The sequence below is a fragment of the Lampetra fluviatilis genome, chromosome 61, assembly GCF_964198595.1.
Source record: "Lampetra fluviatilis chromosome 61, kcLamFluv1.1, whole genome shotgun sequence".
Taxonomy (NCBI): Eukaryota; Metazoa; Chordata; class Hyperoartia; order Petromyzontiformes; family Petromyzontidae; genus Lampetra; species Lampetra fluviatilis.
This window is the reverse complement of record NC_136335.1, coordinates 3,077,428-3,100,920: the sequence shown is the minus strand read 5'-3', so window position 1 is coordinate 3,100,920 and position 23,493 is coordinate 3,077,428. Positions and strand designations below refer to the sequence as shown.

At 47.1% G+C, this 23,493-nt stretch overlaps 1 protein-coding gene across 1 annotated transcript; it reads left to right on the top strand.

The window, feature by feature from the left end:
* The first annotated feature begins 228 nt into the window (after positions 1-228).
* LOC144951211 (kelch-like protein 10) lies at positions 229-13,696 on the top strand. The gene is made up of 5 exons (XM_078881360.1): positions 229-276; positions 1,456-1,516; positions 6,786-6,868; positions 12,319-12,502; positions 13,549-13,696. The coding sequence occupies exons 2-5, from the start codon at positions 1,494-1,496 to the stop codon at positions 13,694-13,696; spliced, it is 438 nt and encodes a 145-aa protein (XP_078737486.1). The 5' UTR covers positions 229-276; positions 1,456-1,493.
* The last annotated feature ends 9,797 nt before the right edge of the window (positions 13,697-23,493 follow it).

Sequence of the window (23,493 nt, the reverse complement as noted above, 5' to 3'; positions counted from 1 at the left end):
CGCGTGCTATTTTGAGACCATGTCAACGCGAGCTTGGGAGCGTCGCGAGCGCGGCGAGGAGAGGGGGTCAGGGGGAGGTTGGTTGGCACGGTGGGGGGGGGGGGGCAAGCGGTGGGGGGGGGGGGGTCAGGGGATCTATGACATCGGCGGTGATGCAACGGAGAGGCATAAAGGGCCCCCCTCCCCCACGTGGCTGCCAGACAGTGGCATCAGTTGCGGATCCGTGGTGCAGACGCAGACACGTGCGAATCGACGCGCAAGATATCCTTCACATAGGTTGGTGGCTCAATGATGGTGATGATGATGATGATAATGAATTATTACTGCGCCTTGTAGGTTTACACGGTGCTTTCTCTCTCGATGTACCGATAGATTTTGTTTGAGTTTCAGTCGATGGTAATTTTTCGATGTAAAACTTTCGTGACTGCAGGGATTCATCTTCTTGGTTCTTTCGGTAAAGTCACGTAGAATGGAAATAATAAAATAATTAAAAAATAAAACATGATAAAAACGTCGTGAGAATTATTTTATTATGTTTTATTTTTATTATTTTATTATTTCCATTCTACGTGGCTTTACCGAAAGAACCAAGAAGATGATGGTAATTTGTTTGAGAGCTACGTTTTGTCGCGACCGCTTTGGCAACTGCGTGCAACGATGGTTTTTGGAGGTGTTGTATTTCCGGAACGTAACGGCGAAATAGCCGGGTGGACATATATAAATAAATTACCGTAATCATAATTTTCATCATCAGAAGAACAATCATAATCATCATCATCATCATAATCATAATAACATCATAATAGTTATAACAATCATCGTAATAATCATCATAAGAATGATCATCTTAATCATCGTAATAATAATGAATCATCACCATAATCATCATCATAATCATCATAATCATCGTAATCATCGTAATAATCTCCATAATAATCTTAATAATCATCGTAATAAACATCATAATCATCATCATAATCATCTTAAAATCATAATCATCATCATCATCATCATCATAATCATCATTATAATCATCATAATAATCATCATCATAATAATCTTAAAATCATAATCATCATCATAATCATCATCATCATAATCATCTTAAAATCATAATCATCATCATAATCATCATTATAATCATCATCATAATCATCATCATAATCATCTTAAAATCATAATCATCATTATAATCATCATTATAATCATCATAATCATCATCATCATAATCATCTTAAAATCATAATAATCATCATCATTATAATCATCATCATAATCATCTTAAAATCATAATTATCTTAAAATCATAATAATCATCATTATAATCATCGTAATAATCATCATCATAATTATCGTAAAACTCGCTCGGCTAAATCGTCGCGCGGAGTCGGCTGTGCTGCCGTTTTGTCACAGCGCGCATCGTAACAACGATGGCTTCGTTTTTTTATCTTTCAGAGAGAGCCCGGAGAGAGAGCGCGAATCAAACTCCAGCCATGGTTCTACTCAGCTCAGAAGGGTGAGTTCGTAGTTGTCAAAGTGAGTGTGAGAATCAAACTCTAGCTGTGGTTCTATTCAGCTAGGAAGGGTGAGTTCGTAGTTGTCTGAATCAAACTCCAGCCGTGGTCTTACTCAGCTCGGAAGGGTGAGTTCTAAGTTGTCAAAGTGAGTGGCAATCAAACTCTAGCCGTGGTTTCGATTTAAATCTTTCGTGACTGCAGGTATTCATCTTCTTGGTTCTTTCGGTAAAGTCACGTAGAATGGAAATAATATAATGTTTTATTATTATTTAATTATTATTTTATTATTTCCATTCTACGTGACTTTACCGAAAGAACCAAGAAGACCTAGCCGTGGTTCTATTCAGCTAGGAAGGGTGAGTTTCGAAGTTGTCAAAGTGAGTGGCAATCAAACTCTAGCTGTGGTTCTATTCAGCTAGGAAGGGTGAGTTCGAAGTTGTCCAAGTAAGTGGGAATCAAACTCCAGCCGTGGTTTTACTCAGCTAGGAAGGGTGAGTTCGAAGTTGTCCAAGTGAGTTTGAGAATCAAACTCCAGTCGTGGTTCTATTGAGCTCTGAAGGGTGAGTTCTCAGTTGTCAAAGTGAGTGGCAATCAAACTCCAGCCGTGGTCTACTCATCCCGGAAGGGTGTGTTCGAAGTTGTCCAAGTGAGTTTGAGAATCAAACTCCAGTCGTGGTTCTATTGAGCTCTGAAGGGTGAGTTCTCAGTTGTCAAAGTGAGTGGCAATCAAACCCCAGCCGTGGTCTACTCATCCCGGAAGGGTGAGTTCGAAGTTGTCCAAGTGAGTTTGAGAATCAAACTCCAGTCGTGGTTCTATTGAGCTCTGAAGGGTGAGTTCTCAGTTGTCAAAGTGAGTGGCAATCAAACCCCAGCCGTGGTCTACTCATCCCGGAAGGGTGAGTTCGAAGTTGTCCAAGTGAGTTTGAGAATCAAACTCCAGTCGTGGTTCTATTGAGCTCTGAAGGGTGAGTTCTCAGTTGTCAAAGTGAGTGGCAATCAAACCCCAGCCGTGGTCTACTCATCCCGGAAGGGTGAGTTCGAAGTTGTCCAAGTCAGTGGCAATCAAACTCCAGTCGTGGTTCTATTCAGCTCGGAAGGGTGAGTTCAAAGTTGTCCGAAACAACCTCCAGCCATGAGTGAGAATCAATCTCGAGCCGTGGTTCCTCTTAGTTCGGAAGGGTGAGTTCAAAGTTGTCGCAATGTAAGCTCACCCTTCCGAGCCGGGCATCAACTCCTCCCGCCTGTGGCAGAGTTTTCACTCGAGCTGATTTGACGGTCACCGTGTCGAGTGAACTCCACTGCCCGAGTGCGTCGCGCATTCTCGAGTCGACACTTGCACGATCACGTTGCGTGTGCGCGCGTAGCCGACCGTAGCTCATCGGAGGCGCAGTGTTGAGTCTATGGGCAGTGTTGAGTCTATGGGCAGTGTTGAGTCTATGGGCAGTGTTGAGTCTATGGGCAGTGTTGAGTCTATGGGCAGTGTTGAGTCTATGGGCTGTGTTGAGTCTATGGGCAGTGTTGAGTCTATGGGCAGTGTTGAGTCTATGGGTAGTGTTGAGTCTATGGGCAGTGTTGAGTCTATGGGCTGTGTTGAGTCTATGGGCAGTGTTGAGTCTATGGGCTGTGTTGAGTCTATGGGCAGTGTTGAGTCTATGGGTAGTGTTGAGTCTATGGGTAGTGTTGAGTCTATGGGCTGTGTTGAGTCTATGGCAGTGTTGAGTCTATGGGAGGTGTTGAGTCTATGGGCAGTGTTGAGTCTATGGGCAGTGTTGAGTCTATGGGTAGTGTTGAGTCTATGGGAGGTGTTGAGTCTATGGGCAGTGTTGAGTCTATGGGTCTCAGTGTTGAGTCTATGGGTAGTGTTGAGTCTATGGGTAGTGTTGAGTCTATGGGCAGTGTTGAGTCTATGGGTAGTGTTGAGTCTATGGGTAGTGTTGAGTCTATGGGTAGTGTTGAGTCTATGGGAGGTGTTGAGTCTATGGGTAGTGTTGAGTCTATGGGAGGTGTTGAGTCTATGGGCAGTGTTGAGTCTATGGCAGTGTTGAGTCTATGGGCAGTGTTGAGTCTATGGGTAGTGTTGAGTCTATGGGCAGTGTTGAGTCTATGGGTAGTGTTGAGTCTATGGCAGTGTTGAGTCTATGGCAGTGTTGAGTCTATGGCATTGTTGAGTCTATGGGCAGTGTTGAGTCTATGGGCAGTGTTGAGTCTATGGGCAGTGTTGAGTCTATGGGTAGTGTTGAGTCTATGGGTAGTGTTGAGTCTATGGGCAGTATTGAGTCTATGGGCAGTGTTGAGTCTATGGGAGGTGTTGAGTCTATGGGCAGTGTTGAGTCTATGGGCAGTGTTGAGTCTATGGGCAGTGTTGAGTCTATGGGTAGTGTTGAGTCTATGGGCAGTGTTGAGTCTATGGGAGGTGTTGAGTCTATGGGTAGTGTTGAGTCTATGGGAGGTGTTGAGTCTATGGGTAGTGTTGAGTCTATGGGCAGTGTTGAGTCTATGGGAGGTGTTGAGTCTATGGGCAGTGTTGAGTCTATGGGAGCTGTTGAGTCTATGGGCAGTATTGAGTCTATGGGTAGTGTTGAGTCTATGGGCAGTATTGAGTCTATGGGCAGTGTTGAGTCTATGGGAGGTGTTGAGTCTATGGGCAGTGTTGAGTCTATGGGCAGTGTTGAGTCTATGGGCAGTGTTGAGTCTATGGGTAGTGTTGAGTCTATGGGCAGTGTTGAGTCTATGGGAGGTGTTGAGTCTATGGGTAGTGTTGAGTCTATGGGAGGTGTTGAGTCTATGGGTAGTGTTGAGTTTATGGGCAGTGTTGAGTCTATGGGAGGTGTTGAGTCTATGGGCAGTGTTGAGTCTATGGGAGGTGTTGAGTCTATGGGCAGTATTGAGTCTATGGGTAGTGTTGAGTCTATGGGCAGTATTGAGTCTATGGGCAGTGTTGAGTCTATGGGAGGTGTTGAGTCTATGGGCAGTGTTGAGTCTATGGGCAGTGTTGAGTCTATGGGCAGTGTTGAGTCTATGGGTAGTGTTGAGTCTATGGGCAGTGTTGAGTCTATGGGAGGTGTTGAGTCTATGGGTAGTGTTGAGTCTATGGGAGGTGTTGAGTCTATGGGCAGTGTTGAGTCTATGGGTCTCAGTGTTGAGTCTATGGGTAGTGTTGAGTCTATGGGTAGTGTTAGTCTATGGGCAGTGTTGAGTCTATGGGCAGTGTTGAGTCTATGGGTAGTGTTGAGTGTATGGGCAGTGTTGAGTCTATGGGCAGTGTTGAGTCTATGGGTAGTGTTGAGTCTATGGGTAGTGTTGAGTCTATGGGCAGTGTTGAGTCTATGGGCAGTGTTGAGTCTATGGGCAGTGTTGAGTCTATGGGTAGTGTTAGTCTATGGGCAGTGTTGAGTCTATGGGCAGTGTTGAGTCTATGGGTAGTGTTGAGTCTATAGGTAGTGTTGAGTCTATGGGCAGTGTTGAGTCTATGGGCAGTGTTGAGTCTATGGGCAGTGTTGAGTCTATGGGCAGTGTTGAGTCTATGGGCAGTATTGAGTCTATGGGTAGTGTTGAGTCTATGGGTAGTGTTAGTCTATGGGCAGTGTTGAGTCTATGGGCAGTGTTGAGTCTATGGGTAGTGTTGAGTCTATGGGTAGTGTTGAGTCTATGGGCAGTGTTGAGTCTATGGGCAGTGTTGAGTCTATGGGTAGTGTTGAGTCTATGGGAGGTGTTGAGTCTATGGGTAGTGTTGAGTCTATGGGCAGTGTTGAGTCTATGGGTAGTGTTGAGTCTATGGGCAGTGTTGAGTCTATGGGCAGTGTTGAGTCTATGGGTAGTGTTAGTCTATGGGTAGTGTTAGTCTATGGGCAGTGTTGAGTCTATGGGCAGTGTTGAGTCTATGGGCAGTGTTGAGTCTATGGGTAGTGTTAGTCTATGGGTAGTGTTAGTCTATGGGCAGTGTTGAGTCTATGGGCAGTGTTGAGTCTATGGGCAGTGTTGAGTCTATGGGTAGTGTTGAGTCTATGGGTAGTGTTAGTCTATGGGCAGTGTTGAGTCTATGGGCAGTGTTGAGTCTATGGGCAGTGTTGAGTCTATGGGTAGTGTTGAGTCTATGGGTAGTGTTGAGTCTATGGGTAGTGTTAGTCTATGGGCAGTGTTGAGTCTATGGGAGGTGTTGAGTCTATGGGCAGTGTTGAGTCTATGGGCAGTGTTGAGTCTGTGGGCAGTGTTGAGTCTATGGGTAGTGTTGAGTCTATGGGTAGTGTTAGTCTATGGGCAGTGTTGAGTCTATGGGAGGTGTTGAGTCTATGGGCAGTGTTGAGTCTATGGGCAGTGTTGAGTCTATGGGCAGTGTTGAGTCTATGGGCAGTATTGAGTCTATGGGTAGTGTTGAGTCTATGGGCAGTGTTGAGTCTATGGGCAGTGTTGAGTCTATGGGTAGTGTTGAGTCTGTGGGTAGTGTTGAGTGTCAATGGGCAGTGTTGAGTCTATGGGTAGTGTTGAGTCTATGGGCAGAGTTGAGTCTATGGGTAGTGTTGAGTCTATGGGTAGTGTTGAGTCTATGGGTAGTGTTGAGTCTATGGGCAGTGTTGAGTCTATGGGCAGTGTTGAGTCTATGGGTAGTGTTGAGTCTATGGGTAGTGTTGAGTCTATGGGTAGTGTTGAGTCTATGGGCAGTGTTGAGTCTATGGGCAGTGTTGAGTCTATGGGCAGTGTTGGTCTATGGGCAGTGTTGAGTCGATGGGCAGTGTTGAGTCTATGGCAGTGTTGAGTCTATGGCATTGTTGAGTCTATGGGCAGTGTTAGTCTATGGGCAGTGTTGAGTCAACAGTTTGTTGAAGGCTATACGGGGATCTTTGTCTGTGTGTATGTGCTAGCTAACAGCACTTGCCCCAACAGTTTGTTGAAGGCTACACGGGCGATCTTTGTCTGTATGTGTGTGCTAGCTAACAGCACTTGCCCCAACAGTCTGTTGAAGGCTACACGGGGGATCTTTGTCTGTGTGTGTATGCTAGCTAACAGCACTTGCCCCCACAGTCTGTTGAAGGCTACACGGGGGATCTTTGTCTGTATGTGTGTGCTAGCTAACAGCACTTGCCCCAACAGTTTGTTGAAGGCTACACGGGTGATCTTTGTCTGTGTGTGCTAGCTAACAGCACTTGCCCCAACAGTTTGTTGAAGGCTACACGGGTGATCTTTGTCTGTGTGTGCGTGCTAGCTAACAGCACTTGCCCCAACAGTCTGTTGAAGGCTACACGGGGGATCTTTGCCTGTGTGCGTGTGCAGCGTGCCCGAGGCAGCAGCGAAGGATCATCATCAGCAGGAGAAGCGAATCGAGATGGACCCCCACCCCGACACCCTGTACCTGGGTAAGAGCACGGATCGTCGAGGATGTGAAGGGTCAACCTCCTGGGTCAAGGGTCAGCCCCTGCAATGGCTTGCCTAGCAGACGCTCCTCCCCCCCCCCCCGCAATGATTTGGGTACAGAGCCGCGTGATTATTAAGGGTCCGTCCATAAATGACGTCACGCATCTAGGGGGGGGGGTTGGGTGTCAGACATTTGTGACGATGTGTGACGAGGGGAGGGGGGGGGGTTGAGAAATGTGACGTCATATCAAAATGCGCAACTTTAAATAAGTATAGACAACACGTTCTACATACATCATTGGAACCTCATTTGGCAGTAAAAAATATGATAATTGTTTTTTAACCCTTCTATCTGGCAACAAAACTGACACCTGTTTTACAAGGAGTCATGTTTGCATAGACCACAATACCTGCAGTCGTAATGCAAACAAAAAACACAACTCTGATAATGTATGCACTGCCCTTGAAGTTGATTGGTCCACACCCGAGACAGCTTTCCTTAGAGCCTAGTCTCACATGGTGTTGGACCAGATGACGCCAAAAGGCGCACAACTCAAAGACAATGCACCATCAGAGTACGAGAGCTCGGTTTAAGCATTTACACCATTGGAACCTCATTTGCCAGTAAAAATATGATAATTGTTTTTGTACCCTTCTATTTGGCAACAAAACTGACACCTGTTTTACAAGGAGTCATGTTTGCATAGACCACAATACCTGCAGTCGTAATGCAAACAAAAAACACAACTCTGATAATGTATGCACTGTCCTTGAAGTTGATTGGTCCACACCCGAGACAGCTTTCCTTCGAGCCTAGTCTCACATGGTGTTGGACCAGATGACGCCAAAAGGCGCACAACTCAAAGACAATGCACCATCAGAGTACGAGAGCTCGGGGTTAAGCATTTACACCATTGGAACCTTATTTGCCAGTAAAAATATGATAATTGGTTTTTTACCCTTCTATTTGGCAACAAAACTGACACCTTTTACAAGGAGTTATGTTTGCATAGACCACAATACCTGCAGTCATAATGCAATCAAAAAACACAACTCTGATAATGTATGCACTGCCCTTGAAGTTGATTGGTCCACATCCGAGACAGCTTTCCTTCGAGCCTAGTCTCACATGGGTTGGACCAAATAACGTCAGTTTTGTTGCCAGATAGAAGGGTAAAAAACCAATTATCACGTTCTACTTAATTAAATAGACTTTTTAATAAATGTTTTCTCCTACGACATCAGAGTGCAGCGCCACTTTAAATAGGCACTACAATGACAATAGTTTAAAGCGATTTGAAGCATGTTTTAAAAAAAATTTGGGGGGGGGGGGCAAAGCTTTGTGACGTCATATTTGAAGGGGGGTCTGACTTTGTGTGACGCCGTGTGACGAAGGAGGGGAGGGGGGTCAAACATCGTCCAAAATTGCGTGACGTCATTTATGGACGGTCCCTAACCGTGACGTTCCAATGGTGATTCCATCAACAACAACATCAACAACAACATCAACATCAACAACATCAACAACATCAACAACAACAACATCAACATCAACAACATCAACAACATCAACAACAACATCAACAACAACAACATCAACAACATCAACAACAACAACAACAGCCAGCCTCGGGGGGGAGCGGGAAGAAAGCGGGGGGGGGGGGAGGGGGAAAGGGGGGGTGGTGATTGGTGGTGGTTGGTGGTTGGTGGTGATTGGTGGTTGGTGGTGGTTGGTGGTGGTTGGTGGTTGGTGGTGATTGGTGGTTGGTGGTGGTTGGTGGTGGTGGGTGGTGGTGGCTGGTGGTGGTGTTTGGTGGTGGTGTTTGGTGGTGGTGTTTGGTGGTGGTGGTGATTGGTGGTGGTAGTGGTTGGTGGTGGTGTTTGGTGGTGGTGGTGGTTGGTGGTTGGTGGTGATAATTGTTGGTGGTATAGCAGCAGCAGCAGCAGCAGCAGCCAAATTCGCTTAAACGCGTGACGTTGAGTCTCAATGTGGAAGAGAGAAACAAAAACGGAGGACCCGGACAAAAATCCTCGCGACCACGAGAAGAGAGATGAGAGAGAGAGAGACACCACAAACTCCAAATATACAGCAGCAGGCGTCAGGGGTCTGGATCAAACCCACGACCTCCTGTACACCAGGCGAGGAAGTTAACATCTCCTAGCCACTGTGATCATGATGAGAGAGACACGCAAACTCCAAATATACAGCAGCAGACGTCAGGATCTGGGATAGAACCCATGACCTCCTGTACACCAGGCGAGGTAGTCAACATCTCCTAGCCACCGTGATGATGATGAGAGAGAGAGAGACACGCAAACTCCAAATATACAGCAGCAGGCGTCAGGGTCTGGGATCGAACCCACGACTTCCTGCACACCAGGCGAGGTAGTCAACATCTCCTAGCCACCGTGGCGCCCCAGACGAACAGGCGTGCAGACAGACGGGCAAGACAGATGGGGCATACTGACAACGGAGACCCGTCTCTCCATGAAAGCTTTTCCGTCCCTACTTTGGAAAGCGTTGCTCAGGATCAGCGGCATCTTCCCGGCACGACCACTCATTAATCTTGCTCGAGCATTCATCCCACACACGCTCCACGATTGTCATTGCAGCGGAAACCCGAGCGCGGAGTGACATCGGCAGGGCACGGCTGAGAATGATGGATGGTGTTGGTGGGGGGAAGGTGGGGGGGGGAGGTGGGGGGGAGGTGGTGGGGTGGGTATGTTTCGTAATTGAGCGGGGCTCTGGTCTGTTCCCCGACCCTCACACCCACCTCCCTCCCCCCGGCCTGTTCCGGATTTAGCTGCCACTGTTCGTCACCATCATCACCATCATCATCGTCACCATCATCACCATCATCATCGTCATCAACATCGTCATCACCATCATCTCCACCACCATCATCATCGTCACCATCATCATCACGATTATCATCATCGTCATCATCGTCATCACCATCATCATCATCACCATCATCATCACGATTATCATCACCATCATCATCATCGTCATCATCATCTCCACCACCATCATCATCGTCACCACCATCATCATCATCACGATCATCATCACGATTATCATCAGCATCATCAACATCATCACCATCATCTTCACGATCATCATCATCACCACCACTAACCACCACCAATTGGCATCATCAATCAGAAGCCACCACCACCGCTACCAACAATCTCCACCACCAATCACCACCACCAATAAATTACCACTACCACCATTACCACCAGCAATCACCATCACCAACCACCACACCACCAATTACCACCACCACCAATCACCAATTACCACCACCACAACCACCACCAATCACCATCACCATCACCCAACCACCAATCGCCACTACCACCACAACCACCACCAATCACCATCACCATCACCACACCACCAATTACCACCACCACCAATCGCCACTACCACCACCACCAATCACCAATCACCATCACCACACCACCAATTACCACCACCACCAATCGCCACTACCACCACCACCAATCACCAATCACCATCACCACACCACCAATTACCACCACCACCACCAATCACCATCACCAATTACCACCACCACAACCACCACCAATCACCATCACCATCACCACACCACCAATTACCACCACCACCACCAATCACCATCACCAATTACCACCACCACAACCACCACCAATCACCATCACCATCACCACACCACCAATTACCACCACCACCAATCACCAATTACCACCACCACAACCACCACCAATCACCACCACTACACCACCAATTACCACCACCACAACCACCACCCATCACCACCACTACACCACCAATTACCACCACCACAACCACCACCAATCACCATCACCATCACCACACCACCAATTACCACCACCACAACCACCACCAATCACCATCACCAATTACCACCACCACCACCACAATCACCACCAATCACCATCACCCAACCACCAATCACCACCACCACAACCACCACCAATCACCATCACCAATTACCACCGCCACCAATTACCACCACCACCAATCACCATCACCACACCACACCACCATCACCACACCACCAATTACCACCATCACCACCACCACCACCCCCGAATAGTGACACGGCAAAGTCGTCCGCCTGCCGCGTCGCTTTCACGTATTTTAAGTTCAGGTCGAAAGAGTTCAACTAGATGATTATGTTATTATTCCCAGGTGTATCCCACCCCCCCCCTTACTGAGCTGCAATGTAGCTCTTTTTAAATCCTTTATATTAAGTTCACTTGCTTGCTTGCTTGCACACTTATGATGATTTGATTAGCCACGAATTTAATTATAACAAAGAGCAATTAAAATGTTTTGATATATGTATTTTAAAATAAGCCATGCACGTTTTGTTTGATGTCACCATGTCCTGTGTACTTTTTAAATCCTTTATATTAAGTTCACTTGCTTGCGCGCTTGCGCGCTTACGACCGTGCAAATCTTTCGGTCGTTTTTTAACCCACTTCCCGTGATCCAATCGAGCTGACATTTTGCACACAGACTCGTTGTGCGTGACAATTTATTTTCGTGAAAATCTTTTTCCAAAATTCTTAGGTTTTTTCGGTAAAGTCACGTATCAATCTCACTTGATACAGCAATCGTGCTGTGACGGTTCCACCTGAAGACGGAAGCTTGTGTTGCCTCCGAAACGTCGTGATTTTTATTTTATTTTTATTTTACTTTTATTAATTTTAATTTTCTACCTACGTGACTTTACCGAAAAAAACCTAAGAATATGAATCCTTGCAGTCACGAAAGCTTCAAATCTAGAAATAATTGTTGGCGTTGTTTATCGTTATTATCCATTGCCGTTTTTTCCGTTTACACCATGGAAACCTCATTTGCCAGTAAAAATATGATAATTGTTTTTTTACCTGCAGTCATAATGCAAACAAAAGACATAACTCTTTGTGTGCATTACGACTGCAGGTATTGCGTTCTATGCAAACATGACTCATTGTAAAAAGGTGTCAGTTTTGTTGCCAGATAGAAGGCTAAAAAAACAATTATCATATTTTTACTGGCAAATGAGGTTCCAATGGTGTAAATGCTTATCCCGAGCTCTCATACTCTGATAGTGCATTGTCTTTGAGTTGTGCGCCTTTTGGCGTCATCTGGTCCAACACCATGTGAGACTAGGCTCTAAGGAAAGCTGTCTCGGGTGTGGACCAATCAACTTCAAGGACAGTGCATACATTATCAGAGGTGTTTTTTGTTTGTATTACGACTGCAGGTATTGCGGTCTATGCAAACATGACTCCTTGTAAAAAGGTGTCAGTTTTGTTGCCAGATAGAAGGGTAAAAAACCAATGATCGCTTTCCCGTTTGTTCGTTACCGCCTGCTGCTGTCGTTGTTTATTGTTTGTCGCTGTCTGCTCACCGTCGCTCACCCCTGCCATCGTCTCAATGCCATCGCAGTGGGGGTGCCCTGCGGAGAGGGGACCCGATCGTTCGCCGAGCGGTTCGATGCGTCCACACGCGAGTGGAGCGGCCTCACCGCCCCACGCACCACGAGGCGTTGGGCCGGGGTCTGCGCGCTGGGGGGCAGCCTCTACTGTGTGGGGGGCTTCGATGGCATCGCTCACCTCAACACCGTGGACAGGTGACTTCAGGGGGGATGTTGACTACCTCGCCTGGTGCGCAGGAGGTCGTGGGTTCGATCCAAACCCTGAAGATGTGTGTCTCTGTGTGTGTCTGTGTGTCTGTCTGTGTGTGTTAGTCTTTGTGTCTCTGTGTGTCTGTCTCTGTGTCTGGGGGTGTTTATTGTGTCTCTTTGTGTCTCTGTGTGTGTCTCTGTGTGTCTGGGGCGCAGCGGTGGCTAGGAGATGTTGACTACCTCGCCTGGTGTGCAGGAGGTCGTGGGTTCGATCCAGACCCTGACGCCTGCTGCTGTATATTTGGAGTTTGCGTGTCTCTCTCTTCCCGTGGTCGCGTGGAATTTTATATAATCAACATCACCACGCGTTTAGAGTGATTTGGCCGCTGCTGCTATAAACTTCCCCTTGACGACAACAACGACGACGACGATGATCACGATGAGCCGCCACTTTATTGATCGATCATTTGCGATGGCCGGGGTCGCTTCTGAAGAAGCGCTCCAAAGCAGTTCAGTGTGGCCTTACACCTGGGTCAAGTAGCAAACAGTTTGGTTCATTTTTTGATTTAAATCTTTCGTCACTGCAGGGATTCATATTATTGCTTCTTTCGGTGAAGTCACGTAGAAGGGAAATCATAAAATGATATTAATATAAAAAAAATCTCACGACGTTTCGACTGCAACGCAAGCAATCATCATCAGGTGTGAAATCCACAGAAAGGACATTTGAAAAAGTGGCGGTTTTTCCGAACGTCAGCACCACAATCCTTTACCGAAAGAACCAAGAATATAGTTTGGTTCATAGTTTATGGTGACGGCGATCGGTGATCAGTGACGATGACGATGATCAATAACGATGATCGATGATCAGTGATCGATGACGATGATCAATAACGATGATCGATGACCAGTGACGATGATCAGTGATGATGATCGGTGACGATGATTGATGACGATGATCGGTGACGATGATCAGTGATCGATGACGATGATCAATAACGATGATCGATGACGATGATCGATAACGATGATCGATCACGGCCCCGTCGCAGGTACGAGCCGGCGACCGACTCGTGGCTCAGTGACGTGGCGCCAATCAGCGGCCCGCGTGCCCACGTGGCCGTGGCGGCACACGAGGGCCTCCTGTACGCCGTGGGCGGAGACGACGGCACCTCCTGCCTCAGTGTCGCGGAGAGGTGACACCGCCACCACCACTACAACTACTACCACCAGTACCACAACCACCACCACCACTACAACCACCACCACCACCACTACCATCACAACCACAACAATAACTACCACCACAACCACCACCACCACTACCATCACACTACAACAATAACTACCACAACAACCACCACTACCACCACCACCACCACCACTACTACTACCACCACTACCACAACTACCACTACCACCACTACCACCACCACCACCACTACTACCACCACCACCACAACTACCACTACCACCACCACCACCACCACTACTACTACCACCACCACCACAACTACCACTACCACCACCACCACCACTACTACTACTACCACCACTACAACCACCACCACCACCACTACCATCACTACCACAACCACAACAATAACTACCACCACAACAACCACCACCACTACCATCACTACCACCACCATCACTACCACCACTACAACCACCATCACCACCACAACCACCACCACCATCACCACAACCACCACTACCACAACGACCACCACAAACACCACGAAGCTGGCGACCCGAGTTCGATCACCAGTGACGATCATCGGAACCGGTCCTGGGCCTCCCCTAGGTCGACTCAGCCTCAAATGAGTGCCTGGTACGGTGTGTAGTAAACATCGCCACTGGGGAGACAAAGACGGCCGGGCGTGGTTACTGGCCACCCTCTCAGCACTTGCCCCTACAGTCTGCGAGAGGCTACACGGGGGACTTTTGCCTGTGTATAGGTGCTTTTGCTCGCTAACCTTACAGCACTTGCCCCTAGAGTATGTGAGAGGCTACACGGGGGACCTTTGTCTGTGTATAGGTGCTGCTGCTCGCTAACCTTACAGCACTTGCCCCTACACTCTGTGAGAGGCTACACGGGGGACCTTTGCCTGTGTATAGGTGCTACTGCACTTGCCCCTAGAGTCTGCGAGAGGCTACACGGGGGACCTTTGCCTGTGTATAGGTGCTGCTGCACTTGCCCCTACAGTCTGCGAGAGGCTACACGGGGGACCTTTGCCTGTGTATAGGTGCTACTGCACTTGCCCCTACAGTCTGCGAGAGGCTACACGGGGGACCTTTGCCTGTGTATAGGTGCTGCTGCACTTGCCCCTACAGTCTGCGAGAGGCTACACGGGGGACCTTTGCCTGTGTATAGGTGCTACTGCACTTGCTCCTACAGTCTGCGTGAGGCTACACGGGGGACCTTTGCCTGTGTATAGGTGCTACTGCACTTGCCCCTACAGTCTGCGAGAGGCTACACGGGGGACCTTTGCCTGTGTATAGGTGCTACTGCACTGCCCCTACAGTCTGCGAGAGGCTACACGGGGGACCTTTGCCTGTGTATAGGTGCTACTGCACTTGCCCCTACAGTCTGCGAGAGGCTACACGGGGGACCTTTGTCTGTGTATAGGTGCTACTGCACTTGTCCCTACAGTCTGCGAGAGGCTACACGGGGGACTTTTGCCTGTGTATATGTGCTACTGCATTTGCCCCCACAGTCTGCGAGAGGCTACGCGGGGGACCTTTGCCTGTGTATAGGTGCTACTGCACTTGCCCCTACAGTCTGCGAGAGGCTACACGGGGGACCTTTGCCTGTGTATAGGTGCTACTGCACTTGCCCCCACAGTCTGCGAGAGGCTACACGGGGGACCTTTGCCTGTGTATAGGTGCTACTGCACTTGCCCCTACAGTCTGCGAGAGGCTACACGGGGGACCTTTGCCTGCGTATAGGTGCTACTGCACTTGCCCCTACAGTCTGCGAGAGGCTACACGGGGGACCTTTGCCTGTGTATATGTGCTACTGCATTTGCCCCCACAGTCTGCGAGAGGCTACGCGGGGGACCTTTGCCTGTGTATAGGTGCTACTGCACTTGCCCCTACAGTCTGCGAGAGGCTACACGGGGGACCTTTGCCTGTGTATAGGTGCTACTGCACTTGTCCCTACAGTCTGCGAGAGGCTACACGGGGGACCTTTGCCTGTGTATAGGTGCTACTGCACTTGCCCCTAGAGTCTGCGAGAGGCTACACGGGGGACCTTTGCCTGTGTATAGGTGCTACTGCACTTGCCCCTAGAGTCTGCGAGAGGCTACACGGGGGACCTTTGCCTGTGTATAGGTGCTACTGCACTTGGCCCCTACAGTCTGCGAGAGGCTACACGGGGGACCTTTGCCTGTGTATAAGTGCTACTGCACTTGGCCCCTACAGTCTGCGAGAGGCTACACGGGGGACCTTTGCCTGTGTATAGGTGCTACTGCACTTGCCCCTACAGTCTGCGAGAGGCTACACGGGGGACCTTTGCCTGTGTATAGGTGCTACTGCACTTGCCCCTAGAGTCTGCGAGAGGCTACACGGGGGACCTTTGCCTGTGTATAGGTGCTACTGCACTTGCCCCTAGAGTCTGCGAGAGGCTACACGGGGACCTTTGCCTGTGTATAGGTGCTACTGCATTTGGCCCCTACAGTCTGCGAGAGGCTACACGGGGGACCTTTGCCTGTGTATAGGTGCTACAGCACTTGGCCCCTACAGTCTGCGAGAGGCTACACGGGGGACCTTTGCCTGTGTATAGGTGCTACTGCACTTGGCCCCTACAGTCTGCGAGAGGCTACACGGGGGACCTTTGCCTGTGTATAGGTGCTACTGCACTTGGCCCCTACAGTCTGCGAGAGGCTACACGGGGGACCTTTGCCTGTGTATAGGTGCTACTGCACTTGCCCCCTAGAGTCTGCGAGAGGCTACACGGGGGATCTTTGTCTTTGTTGCGACCAGGTTTGACCCCCGGGAGGGTCACTGGTCGCGTCTGCCCTCGCTGCCCACGAGGCGGGGCAGGGCTGCCCTCGCCTCCCTGGGGGGCTTCGTCTACGCAGTGGGGGGCACCGACAGAACGGCCCCCCTACGCACAGGTGGCCCCCACCCCGTCCCACCCCATCACACCCACTCACCACACCCACCCCACCCCATCACCATCCTACCCACCCACCCCACCCACCCCATCCCCCAATGATGATAATGACGATAATGATAATAAGGACAGTGATGATGATGATGACAGTGATGATGATGACAGTGATGATGACAGTGATGATGATGATGACAGTGATGATGATGATGGCAGTGATGATGATGACAGTGATGATGATGATGGCAGTGATGATGATGATGATGGCAGTGATGATGATGACAGTGATGATGATGATGGCAGTGATGATGATGATGACAGTGATGATGATGATGACAGTGACGATAATAAGGACCGTGATGATGATGATGATGACAGTGACGATGATGACAGTGATGATGATGATGACAGTGATGATGATGATGGCAGTGATGATGATGGCAGTGATGATGATGGCAGTGATGATGATGACAGTGATGATGATGATGATAATGACGATAATGATAATAAGGACAGTGATGATGATGATGACAGTGATGATGATGACAGTGATGATGATGACAGTGATGATGATGATGACAGTGATGATGATGATGGCAGTGATGATGATGACAGTGATGATGATGATGGCAGTGATGATGATGATGATGGCAGTGATGATGATGACAGTGATGATGATGATGGCAGTGATGATGATGATGACAGTGATGATGATGATGACAGTGACGATAATAAGGACCGTGATGATGATGATGATGACAGTGACGATGATGACAGTGATGATGATGATGACAGTGATGATGATGATGGCAGTGATGATGATGGCAGTGATGATGATGGCAGTGATGATGATGACAGTGATGATGATGACAGTGATGATGATGATGACAGTGATGATGATGATGGCAGTGATGATGATGATGATAGTGTTGATGATGATGACAGTGATGATGATGATGATAGTGATGATGATGATAGTAATGATGATGATGACAGTGATGATGATGACAGTGATGATGATGATGGCAGTGATGATGATGATGATAGTGATGATGATGATGGCAGTGATGATGATGATAGTAATGATGATGATGGCAGTGATGATGATGATGATGACGATGATGGCAGTGATGATGATGATGACAGTGACGATGATGATGATAGTGATGATGATGATGACAGTGATGATGATGATAGTGATGATGATGATGATGACAGTGATGATGATAATGATAGTGATGATGATGATGATGATGACAGTGATGATGATGACAGTGATGATGATGATGATGACAGTGATGATGATAGTGATGATGATGATGATGACAGTGATGATGATAGTGATGATGATGATGATGATAGTGATGATGATGACAGTGACGACGATGACAGTGACGATGATGATGACAGTGATGATGATGACAGTGATGATGATGATGACAGTGATGATGATGGCAGTGATGATGATGATGACAGTGATGATGATGATGACAGTGATGATGATGATAGTGATGATGATGATGACAGTGATGATGATGACAGTGATGATGATGATGACGATGACAGTGACGATGATGACAGTGACGATAACAGTGACGATGATGACAGTGATGATGATGATGACAGTGATGATGATAGTGATGATGATGATGATGATAGTGATGATGATGACAGTGACGATGATGACAGTGACGATGATGATGACAGTGATGATGATGACAGTGATGATGATGATGACAGTGATGATGATGGCAGTGATGATGATGATGACAGTGATGATGATGATGACAGTGATGATGATGATAGTGATGATGATGATGACAGTGATGATGATGACAGTGATGATGATGATGACGATGACAGTGACGATGATGACAGTGACGATAACAGTGACGATGATGACAGTGATGATGATGATGACAGTGATGATGATGATGATAGTGATGATGATGATGATGACAGTGATGATGATGATAGTGATGATGATGATGACAGTGATGATGATGATAACAGTGATGATGATTATGATGACAGTGATGATGATGATGATGACAGTGATGATGATGATAACAGTGATGATGATGACAGTGATGATGATGATGACAGTGATGATGATGATGACAGTGATGATGATGATGACAGTGATGATGATGATGACCGTGATGATGATGATGACACTGATTATGATGATGACAGTGATGATGATGATGACAGTGATGATGATAGTGATGATGATAACAGTGATGATGATGATGACAGTGATGATGATGATAACAGTGATGATGATGACAGTGATGATGATGATGATGATGACAGTGATGATGATGATTATGACAGTGATGATGATGATGACCGTGATGATGATCATGACACTGATGATGATGATGACAGTGATGATGATGATGACAGTGATGATGATGATAGTGATGATGACAGTGATGATGATGATGACAGTGATGATGATGATAGTGATGATGACAGTGATGATGACCGTGATGATGATGATAGTGATGATGACAGTGATGATGATGATGACAGTGATGATGATGATGATAGTGATGATGACAGTGATGATGATGATGACAATGATGATGATGATAGTTATGATGATAGTGATGATGATGGCAGTGATGATGATGATAGTGATGATGATAGTGATGATGATGATGATGGCAGTGATGATGATGATAGTGATGATGACAGTGATGATGATGACAGTGATGATGATGATGATGACAGTGACGACGATGATAGTGATGATGATAGTGATGATGATGGCAGTGATGATGATGATAGTGATGATGACAGTGATGATGATGATGGCAGTGATGATGATGATAGTGATGATGATAGTGATGATGATGATGGCAGTGATGATGATGATAGTGATGATGATAGTGATGATGATGATGACAGTGACGACGATGATAGTGATGATGATAGTGATGATGATGATGGCAGTGGTGATGATGATGACCGTGATGATGATGATGACACTGATTATGATGATGACAGTGATGATGATGATGACAGTGATGATGATAGTGATGATGATGATAACAGTGATGATGATGATGACAGTGATGATGATGATGATGATAACAGTGATGATGATGATGACAGTGATGATGATGATGACAGTGATGATGATGATGACAGTGATGATGATGATGATGACAGTGATGATGATGATGACCGTGATGATGATTATGACACTGATGATGATGATGACAGTGATGATGATGATGACAGTGATGATGATGATAGTGATGATGACAGTGATGATGATGACAGTGATGATGATGATAGTGATGATGACAGTGATGATGACCGTGATGATGATGATAGTGATGATGACAGTGATGATGATGATGACAGTGATGATGATGATAGTGATGATGACAGTGATGATGATGATGATGACAATGATGATGATGATAGTTATGATGATAGTGATGATGATGGCAGTGATGATGATGATAGTGATGATGATAGTGATGATGATGATGGCAGTGATGATGATGATGATAGTGATGATGACAGTGATGATGATGACAGTGATGATGATGATGACAGTGACGACGATGATAGTGATGATGATGATGGCAGTGATGATGATGATAGTGATGATGACAGTGATGATGATGATGGCAGTGATGATGATGATAGTGATGATGATAGTGATGATGATGATGATGGCAGTGATGATGATGATAGTGATGATGATAGTGATGATGATGATGACAGTGACGACGATGATAGTGATGATGATAGTGATGATGATGATGGCAGTGATGATGATGATGACCGTGATGATGATGATGACACTGATTATGATGATGACAGTGATGATGATGATGACAGTGATGATGATAGTGATGATGATGATAACAGTGATGATGATGATGACAGTGATGATGATGATGATGATAACAGTGATGATGATGATGACAGTGATGATGATGATGACAGTGATGATGATGATGACAGTGATGATGATGATGATGACAGTGATGATGATGATGACCGTGATGATGATTATGACACTGATGATGATGATGACAGTGATGATGATGATGACAGTGATGATGATGATAGTGATGATGACAGTGATGATGATGATGACAGTGATGATGATGATAGTGATGATGACAGTGATGATGACCGTGATGATGATGATGATGATAGTGATGATGACAGTGATGATGATGATGACAGTGATGATGATGATAGTGATGATGACAGTGATGATGATGATGATGACAATGATGATGATGATAGTTATGATGATTGTGATGATGATGGCAGTGATGATGATGATAGTGATGATGATAGTGATGATGATGATGGCAGTGATGATGATGATAGTGATGATGACAGTGATGATGATGATGGCAGTGATGATGATAGTGATGATGATAGTGATGATGATGATGGCAGTGATGATGATGATAGTGATGATGATAGTGGTGATGATAGTGATGATGATGATGACAGTGATGATGATGATGACAGTGACGACGATGATAGTGATGATGATAGTGATGATGATGATGGCAGTGATGATGATGATAGTGATGATGACAGTGATGATGATTGATGATGGCAGTGATGATGATGATAGTGATGATGATAGTGATGATGATGATGGCAGTGATGATGATGATAGTGATGATGATACTGATGATGATGATGGCAGTGATGATGATGATGATAATGATGACAGTGATGATGATGATGACAGTGATGATAATGGTGACAGTGATGATAATGATGACAGTGATGATGATGATGACAGTGATCTTCTTGGTTTTTTCGGTAAAGTCACGTAGAAGGGAAGTAATAAAATAATAAAAATAAAACATAATAAAATAATTATTATGTTTTATTTTTATTATTTTATTACTTCCCTTCTACGTGACTTTACCGAAAAATCCAAGAAGATGAATTCCTGCAGTCACGAAAGCTTTAAATCGAAAGATGACAGTGATGATGATGATGACACTGATGATGATGATGATGGCAGTGATGATGATGATGACCGTGATGATGATGACAGTGACGATGATGACAGTGACGATGATGACAGTGATGATGATGATGACAGTGACGATGATGATGATGATGGCAGTGATGATGATGATAGTAATGATGATACTGATGATGATGGCAGTGATGATGACGATGACCGTGACGACGATGACAGTGATGATGATGATGATGATGGCAGTGACGACGATGACAGTGATGATGATGACGATGACAGTAATGATGATGACAGTGATGATAATGATGATGACAGTGACGATGATGATGACAGTGACGATGATGACAGCGACGACAACGACGATGACAACAATGACGCCCTACACTGTGCCACCACAGTGGAGCGCTACGACCCTCTGGCGAACGCGTGGGTGCCTGGCCCCGCGCTCCTCTCCGCACGCTCCTCGCTGGGTCTCGTAGCCCACGACGGCGTTCTCGTGGCTGCCGGGGGTGGTGACGATCAGCTGTTGGCGTTCAGCAGCAGCGAGAGGCTCATACCAGAGGCCAACGCATGGAGCCCAGGGCCTCCCATGCACTCACGCAGACGCGGGGTACGGTGACGCGCGGGGTGGGGGAGGGGTTAGGGGGTTAGGGGGTCACCGGAGAGATGGGGGGGGCAGGAGAGAGGTTACCGGGGGGAGAATAGAGGGGACACGGGGAGACACGGGTTACGGTGGGGCGCATGGTGGCTAGGAGATGTTGACTACCTCGCCTGGTGTGCAGGAGGTCGTGGGTTCGTTCTCGAGCCTGATGCCTGCTGCTGTATATTTGGAGTTTGCGTGTCTCTCTCTCTCTCATCATCATCACGGTGGCTAGGAGATGTTGACTACCTCGCCTGGTGTGCAGGAGGTCGTGGGTTCGTTCTCGAGCCTGATGCCTGCTGCTGTGTATTTGGAGTTTGCGTGTCTCTCTCTCTCTCATTATCATCACGGTGGCTAGGAGATGTTGACTACCTCGCCTGGTGTGCAGGAGGTCGTGGGTTCAATCCCGACTGACGCCTGCTGCTGTTTATTTGGAGTTTGCGTGTCTCTCTCTCATCATCATCATCATCACGGTGGCTAGGAGATGTTGACTACCTCGCCTGGTGTGCAGGAGGTCGTGGGTTCGATCCCGACCCTGACGCCTGCTGCTGTATATTTGGAGTTTGCGTGTCTCTCTCACCATGGCCGCGTGGATTTTTCTTCAGGTCCTCCGTTTCCCCTCCCCCCCTCCACATTTAAATATGAACACGTGGGGGGAAGGACAACAAACAAATTCACCACGAAAAGAAAAATCAGTTCTAAAGAAACGAGTTTTCAATCCGGATGAATTAAAAGTGCAGAGCTCTCAGTGTGCCTCCTAAATGTGGAGGGGGAAAGGCAGAGGACCCGGAGAAAAATCCACGCGACCACGGGGAGAGAGAGACACAGAGAGAGAGACACAGAGAGAGACAGAGAGAGACAGAGCGAGAGAGACACAGAGCGAGACACACACAGAGAGCCAGAGAGAGACAGAGAGAGACACAGAGAGAGACAGAGAGAGACAGAGCGAGAGAGAGACACAGAGCGAGACACACACAGAGAGCCAGAGAGAGAGACAGAGAGAGAGACACAGAGAGAGACAGAGAGAGACAGAGCGAGAGAGACACAGAGCGAGACACACACAGAGAGCCAGAGAGAGACAGAGAGAGACACAGAGAGAGACAGAGAGAGACAGAGCGAGAGAGACACAGAGCGAGACACACACAGAGAGCCAGAGAGAGACATAGAGAGACACAGAGAGAGACAGAGAGAGACAGAGCGAGAGAGACACAGAGCGAGACACAGATAAACAGAGAGAGACAGAGAGAGACAGA